Genomic DNA, 8,466 nt, shown 5'->3' on the forward strand with positions numbered 1-8,466 from the left:
ACGACGCCGACCATATTGGCAAGCATTCCAGAGCTTTAACTCCAAAGCGTTTTTCCATTGCCATTGTTATAGGCGACGGTTGGGTTCCCCTGAATGTAGCATCTGTAGATTGACTTTTCCCCATTTTCCCTTTTAAAGGTAACGTTTGGGTCTGTCCCGCTTAGACTTTTACCTGTTCTTCCCCACTTTCGGGCGTTCGGATCCCCCCCTGTTAGTTTATAACCCGAACAGGCGCGCGTTTTTGGATCGGAACGGGCGGCTGAGACACAAAGAGATCAGGCTTGCTTTTCAAAGCAATTACTAACGCGCAGCCGACAGATTAAGTCTCACACACTCTACACAAGCAAATAAACATCCGAAAGCAAAACATAAATAAATAAAGAAAACAAAAAACATAAAAAAAAAAAAAAAGGCTGTGTACACTTCAGCGCTGCCCTGGGCTTTACACAGTTGAAAAGACAACAAAACTCACCACAAACAGGTTCTTTGAAAGTCCCGTGTCGCTCAAAAAATATTTCCCCGCGCGAGGCGATTGGTGCCCTCCTTCGTCTCGTGAAAATTGCTACTGTGAGGTATGGAGGCTGGTTTGAGTAATAATTCCAGGTCGGCCAAACGCACACGATCGTCTCCACGCCGGAAAAAAAAAAATTGAGCTAGGACGTGCCAACAACGCCAAATATTGTTGTGGATTTTCTTACTTAATAAAGCTTAAGAGAAGTTTGTCTAGTCAACATGTGAATTTATTACGCATGCGGAGATTGTGCGCTCAGACGGATCTGTGCGCAAATCTGCGGAGCAAGGTTTCGTAGCTGGTTATATACACACATACATGAAAGGCGGTACAACAGAACAAAGACATGGTGGTACATTTGGAGATGTAAATGCAAACGACCAAGAGGCGCTTTGCCTGGGAGGAGACCATTGTCATGTGAAGTGGGCCATGTGCGCCTAGTGTCTTTCTAGGTGCGAAACGGCCCTGCCCAGGATCTTGACCAGACCCAGGATCTGGACCTTTTGTGGGGAAGGTGTTGGGTCGTCTTGGCCTATTGTCTGTCTGGGATACGGGAAGGAGAACCGGTCTAACCACACAGCAGGGAGCCAGGCCGAATGGCGCCGGTTTGGTTACTAGCTTAACTCTAACTAAACTTACCACCACACTACTACTGCTGCCACTACTGCTGCTGCTACTATTACTACTGATACTACTTCTACTACTACTACTACAACTGCTACTGCTACTATTACTACTACTACAACTGCTACTACTACAACTGCTACTACTACTACTGCTACTACTACTACAACTGCTGCTACTGGATTATGCAGTACTACAACATGTAACAATGTCTCTACTCCGGATGAAAATGAATGACAACTGAATAACAGTGGCATTTTTATGTTCTTGTATTCATTGTTCAAGAAGAAAACAGTAAAAACATGTTTATGTGAAATAAGCAGCAGAGACGTAGCATCTCTGTCTGTGGAGCTACAGCAGGATTTACTAAAGATCTGCTTCACTCTGAAGACTAAATGAACACATCAGATAGAACAGAAAACCGTTCTCTGATTTTTACAGTTTGTCATGTCAGCAGAGTCTCAGTCTGAGTCAGTGTTTAAGCTGCTCAAGACGTTAAAATGCTACCGGTTAGCAACTGTTGGCTTCAACAGGATAAACACATGTGTGGCTCACAGCTATGAACACTGAGGAAATACTACAGTAACAGCTCTGACCTCTGTCACATGTTGTATCCAAGGCTAGATGTTTGTGTTTCAGGGCTGAAGCTAAATGCTAACCTGTAGCATGCTAACACCTTAAACACTGACTCACTGGTTTCTTCATGAGCAATGATTAAGTATCCTGAGTAGAGATATTGTTAGATGTTGTAGTACTGCATAATTCTACGATGATATTCAAAATGGCCGACATAACAACAAAAGTCACATGACTGAAAGGCATAGGTTACTGTCAGCCGTAATAGACCCAATAAATACAGCTTTAGGCTCAGACTAATTGACTTCTCATAATATTGAAGTTTTTGCTGTGATTGTTTCTGGGCTAAAGTTACTTTTCTGGCTCTTCAAACTTCCCCAGAGCCGATAACATCTGATACTTTGCTGGTAAAGTTCGGCCCTGCGGCTGAAACACTGCGGGGAGTGTCAGGCCTCGAGCTCTACTGTGATTGACAACCATCACCATGGAGACGCAAGGCTAAAGGGGCGGAGTTAACTGGTGCTGGTATTGTTTGAGATAAGAAAGTATTTTATTTATCTTTCAAAAGGAAGCAGAAAGTTCTCAACAAAAACACGATTCAAGCAAAGTCAAGCTCCTCAAACACTGCATTGAAAAAGTCTGACTGAACTAGAAAGTACTAAAGTCTGACACCATAAGCTTCTCCAACTTTTTCAGCTTGACTTATATTCGCTCGGCAGAACCTCCGCCCCGGCTCATCCATCCTGCCTTTTAATGCGGCCCTTTCCACCCACAATCCTTTGCTCTAATGGCCTGGACTTCCACAGCGGGGCGTCGCAAACGGCCGCGGGGGGTGATTATTCTCCATAGGTCAAAGCAGAGGCCAGTTTTAACCACGGGGGGGCCAGACTCTGGGCCTGGATGAATGCGGGGCGCGTGGGGCGGGGGGTCAGGAGGCTGTAATTTAAACGGCTTTGTTTTCTTAGACACACTTTGGGAAATTAGAGCTGACTAATGGAGCTGACCTGAGAGCGATCGGGGAGGCCGGGCGTGTTCGGACTCGAGATTTTGACCCTTTTAAAGTTAAAGGGGGGGCCGTGGAGCAACAAGAACACGGAGTATAATATATATGTGTATCAATGTGCCCTAATTTCATAAAAACAAGTGAGTATGGCTGATATTTGGCACTGCCAAACATCTGAAGGAAATATATGAATGGTCACTTTGTTACTTGCTTTGTAGGGACAGTTCTTGTTGTAGTGTTTTGTTCTGTTAATACCGTAAATGCTCTAATATAGGCCGGGCCCTTTATTTACTCAAGGGCATCAGGACCAGGCCTTTATTGGAACCAGGCCACAATTAGAGACAGGCCTTTATTTCTATTTGAGCAAAACGGACGACCAGGAAAACGAAGAGAAACGAGATTTGTGTCCATTTGCACCTAAAATATTAGGTTCATTTATTAATGAACATTTCAAACCCTCTCCCAGCGGCTGGAACATTGACGCCTTTTATTTTGTCGGGACAACAGGAAGTGTTTCGTTGCTGTTAGCGGAGCTTTGACATCAGTGTCACTGCAGGTTTCTGTTTCGTTTTTACCGCGGACCGGATTATTTGTTGTTTTCTTGTGTAAAAGGCGAGTTTAGACGGAGCGTTTGTGTTTGTGATCGATCATGAGACTGACCCGAGAGAAGACGAGACGCTCGCGCTGATGGGAGGAGTTATTTTGAGGCGTGGGACTGACCTGCACACGGAGCAGCTGGACGTGCTTTGAAGACGCGATGGAGACTTTATTAAAACCCTGGAGGGTCACGCAATCTGGGCTGTTGAACCACTTTGCTCCTCTCCATGTCTCTGTGTTTTTCATTTAGTAGAAAAAAAATCAGCTTTTGTTAAAGTCGTGGTGGAGAAATGGGAGGAAATTCTGTTTTTTTTCTCAATCCAGGCTCAAAACGTTTCTTTTTATCTGTGTATCTGACACTGGAAGGATTGTTTCTGCACTCTTTGCTTATAATGTTATTGCTTAACCCCTTAACTCCCACCTGGCTTTACCCCAATCCAAAAGCTTCTGGAAAAAAAGTTGTGAAAATAGCGACCGAACTGAGACGTAAACAATGAAGATGTGACAAAAAAGTGACGAGAAAATGACCAAAAAATGACAAAAAAGTGACGAGAAAATGACCCAAAAAATGACAAAAAAGTGACGAAAAAATTACAAAAGTGAGAAAAAAAATGACAAAAAAAATGACAAAAAAGTGACGAAAAAATGACAAAAAAGTGACGAAAAAATTACGAAAAAAATTACAAAAAAAAGTGACGAAATAATGACAAAAAAATTACCAAAAAGGGACCAAAAAATGATGAAAAAATGACAAAACAGTGACAAAAAAATGACCAAAAAATGATGAAAAAATTACCAAAAAAATGACATAAAAGTGACGAAAAAAATTACAAAAAAGTGATGAAAAAATGACTAAAAAATTACCAAAAAGGGACCAAAAAATGATGAAAAAAATGACAAAAAAGTGACGAAAAAATGATGAAAAAATGATGAAAAAGTGACGAAAAAATGATGAAAAAATGTGACAAAAAATTACAAAAAATGTGACAAAAAATTACAAAAAATGAGTTGAATACCCCCCCAAAAAAGATGGAAAAAAATCTCATGACGTGAGGAAAAAGATCCATTTAGATGGGTTTTGTAGATCTTAGCTTTCAAATGAGGTGTTACACTGGCCTCTCGGTTCAGGTGGGAGTTAAGAGGTTAATGATTATATTGATGCTTTAGGGCTTGAGTTTACCTGCCTTCTTCAGTTTATGTAACCGTGAGGCCTATGAGCTCTACAAATAAACTTCCACATCTACTACTACATCTACTACGACCTGTACTTCAGATTGGGGGGGGGGGGCCTGGGGGGGCAGACACATTTCTAAAGCCCCTTTGTCCCTGACCTCTCCTCTCTTTTCTCCGCAGGGACCTAATCAAGAAGTTCCTGGTGATCGACCGAGCCAGACGCCTGGGCAACATGAAGGTACGGCCACTTCCTGTTTCCTCCTCTGACGTCGGCCATGTCGGCTTTTAAAACCCAAACACGGGACAGGCGTGTGTTTCCAATTAGCCAGGCGTGTGCGGTGGAGGTCGTTAAAGGAGAGCGAGCGAAACAGCGTGGAAATGCAGGACTCGGAGTGTCGAGGAATTGAAGAGCGCCAAGAAAAAGGACAGCGGATTTTAAATGACTCACCTTCTCGATCAGCAAAAAGGCAGCAGTTCTAATGTCTCTAAACTCCTCATCTCCGGGGGTTTGTGGGAATATGTCAAAGTACTGCTGGTTTATCAGTTTATATTTGAGTTTTTTAGAAGGTTTGATGCTTCTGGACTTGGGCTGGTATCTGAGAAAACGCTTTTAATCAAGTTTTAATGATGTTTGGCCCAGGGACAGCAAGAGAAGTGACTTTGCTTTTTCAGCTCAAATACATTATTATTATTTTGTTCTCTTTTTTGCCAATTTTTTTCTATTTTTTTTTTCTTTTTTAATTTTTTTTTAGCCTTTTTTTTTTTCTTATTATTTTTGCATCTTATTATTTCTTTTTTACATTTTCCCCCTAATTTTCGGTGATTTTCCATCACTAATATTTTCTTTTTCCTCCCCATTTTTACCCAATTAATTCCCAATTTTTCCCCCTATTTTTGCTCCTTTTTTAAAGTACAAATGTTCCTTATTTTTTGCCACAATTTATCAGATTTTTCCTAATTTTTCCCCCATTTTTAATCACATTTTTCCTTTTTTTGCCAAAATTATTCCCCATTTTCCACACATTTCTTGACACTGGAGTTTGGAGACCCACTATTTTACTTTTGCAGATCGTCCACACATGATTGCTCTGTTTTCTGGTTCGATACTGGTTCCAGTATCGAAAACCAAGTATTGTTAAAGTACTGCTATCGAAAACACTGCGTTTACAGTAACCATGCCGATCTGAATCACTTTTGAACATCTAAGTTGCAAATCTAATTGAACACCTTGCTAGACCAGAAGTATTATTGGTAGTAAAACCCATTTGAAATCTCTGAAATAAGAATAAAGGATGTAACGTCTTTGATTTGTAAAGTTTTGTATCTGAGGATTTTGTTTCTTTTCCTTCAGAACGGAGCGGACGACGTGAAGAGACATCGCTGGTTCAAGACCATCGACTGGGAGGCTGTGCCCCTCAGGAAGCTCAAGGTACTGCAACACACAAACATCTGCCACACACAAACATCTGCGACACACAAACATCTGCGACACACAAACGTCTGCGACACACAAACATCTACAAAACACACAAACATCTACAAAACAGACGCATAAAAGTGTAATGTTTGAAGAATGTCAGGAGCCGAAAACGAGCTCATGTTTGTGGGCGGAGCCTCAAAGGCCACAATGTCCCCGTGTGAAGCGCTAACAACTTAATATTTACATAAAGACTTGAGTAAACCGAGCATTTATTAGTAAAAAACACGATCAAACTTACATTCACTGTTTGAGTCCAGCTAAACCACGGCTGCTCCTCAAAACATATCCATGTAGAATCCCCAGGTCCTCTTGGTGCCGCATGTGTCATCCTGTGCTTCCTGTTTGTTTGGACCGAGTGTTTCCCAGGGTTTGACCTGACAGGCGCTGCAGCTGCACCGTCCATGTGTTTTTCCAGACAGGACAAGATTAAAACGCACAAGCGATTATCGAGATCGACCTTTAGTAAAATCACTATTAGATTAAAACTGCCCAGCCCGAGGTTTTCATCGAGTTTTGGTCTCGTTTTCATCTCATTTCCATCAGGTTTTCATCTCGTTTCCATCAGGTTTTCATCTCGTTTTCGTCATGTTTTCATCTCGTTTTCATCTCGTTTCCATCAAGTTTTCGTCTCGTTTTCGTCATGTTTTCATCTCGTTTTCATCTCGTTTCCATCAAGTTTTCGTCTCGTTTTCGTCAGGTTTTCGTCTCGTTTCCATCAGGTTTTCATCTCGTTTCCATCAGGTTTTCATCTCGTTTCCATCAGGTTTTCATCTCGTTTCCATCAGGTTTTCATCTCGTTTCCATCAGGTTTTCGTCTCGTTTCCGTCAGGTTTTCATCTCGTTTCCATCAGGTTTTCATCTCGTTTCAATCAGGTTTTCGTCAGGTTTTCATCTCGTTTCCATCAGGTTTTCGTCAGGTTTTCGTCTCGTTTCCATCAGGTTTTCATCTCGTTTTCGTCAGGTTTTCATCTCGTTTTCACCTTGTTTTAGTCAGGTTTTCATCTCGTTTCCATCAGGTTTTCGTCAGGTTTCCGTCAGATTTCAAGAAGCTCCTCGATGTGGGTAAGGCTGACCTGTAGAACTCGTGCTTGGTTCAGGCGTTCAGGTTCAGAGATTATCACCACAAACACTGACCTGAACCAAACCCCCTCACACCTCTTTTAAAAATCCCTCCCATACCTTTCCTTCTCCACCTTCACCTTCACCGTCCTCCTTGTCTCCTCAGCCGCCCATCATCCCCAAAGTCTCCCACGACGGCGACACCTCCAACTTCGACGTTTACCCGGACGACGACTGGAAGAAGGACCCGCCCGTCGCCCAAAAAGACCTGGACCTGTTCAAAAACTTTTAACCTTATTTAAAGAAACGAACTCTTGCACCCCCCCCCCCCCCCCCCCCCCACAGGTATCTCCCCCCCCACCCCCACCCACTGTACGGACACCAAAAAATATCGCTTTTTATGACTTTATTTATGGAGGGAAAAAAAGGACATTTGTTATCACGTTGTTACGTTTACGAGTTATATGCAAACTGTGCAGATGACTGTTTTTTCTTAAACAATCAGGTCGTTTTTATATGTTTTTGTATCGGTTTTACTTTGACTGTTCTGAAAAATAATCAAATTGTCCGCCATTGTTGGAATTTGTACGAGGAGGAGGAGGAGGAAAAAAGGCCGAAACGCACCCACGTAGCACTTCCGAGCGGTGCCTTAAAATGCCGAACGCGCTAATGGGAGCTAACCGCTACACGCTAACCGCTAAAAGCCGACTGTTAGCATCTGTGGAAGCTGTACATCGTCCATCCGTGGTCACACTTTTAGAAACGACGTCTCTGTCCCTCATTGGAAGTCGAGAATATGACGCTATAGCCTTGAAATGTCTCATCTGTGTTTGCATTAAAAATATCGTGGTTAAAGCTGTGTCGTCTTTAGCGGGTTAGCACGCTACGCTAAAGGGCGGGCGTCGTCCAGGTGCCGGAGGAAAGGCTGATTTCCTTTTTTTTTCAAACTGGTTATATATATTTAACCGTTTTAGATCATTTTCAAACCAACAAAGTGTAAAGTAGAAGATGTGATTATTACCAAAATCATTATACATCATTATATATTATTTTTATTGTTTTTTCCCAAAGAGAAAATTTTCACTACTGTTTTTTCTCAATTTTTCCCCCATTTTTCCTATTTCTTACCCAATTTATTCCCCATTTTTGCCCATTTTTTAATCAATTTTTTCCTGATTTTTACCACAATTTCTCCCAATTTCCCCCAAATTATTCCCTATTTCTCGCACATTTTCCTGATTTTTCCCCCAATTTCTCCCAATTTTACCAAAAGCATAATACACACTTTAAAGTCACACGTTTCTTTGCATTTTGTGTTGTATTAAACTCAACTGGTATCGAAAAAATATTATTTTTTTGCCCATTTTTTTTCAATTCTATTTTTTTCTGTTTACTTTTTTTAATGTTTTTTCCCCAATTTTTGGCTCATTTTACTGATTTCTC

General features: G+C 41.6%; 1 protein-coding gene across 1 annotated transcript in view; it reads left to right on the forward strand.

The window, feature by feature from the left end:
* prkx (protein kinase X-linked) overlaps positions 1-7,358 on the forward strand; it is a 51,598-nt gene extending 44,240 nt beyond the window's left edge. Inside the window, exons 6-8 of the mRNA XM_079582071.1 lie at positions 4,665-4,722; positions 5,836-5,913; positions 7,190-7,358. Coding sequence (XP_079438197.1) covers positions 4,665-4,722; positions 5,836-5,913; positions 7,190-7,315 — 262 coding nt within the window. The 3' untranslated portion in view covers positions 7,316-7,358. The remainder of the gene's footprint in view (positions 1-4,664; positions 4,723-5,835; positions 5,914-7,189) is intronic.
* The last annotated feature ends 1,108 nt before the right edge of the window (positions 7,359-8,466 follow it).

Source organism: Gobius niger (genome assembly GCF_951799975.1).
Source record: "Gobius niger genome assembly, chromosome: 23".
NCBI classification, from domain to species: Eukaryota; Metazoa; Chordata; class Actinopteri; order Gobiiformes; family Gobiidae; genus Gobius; species Gobius niger.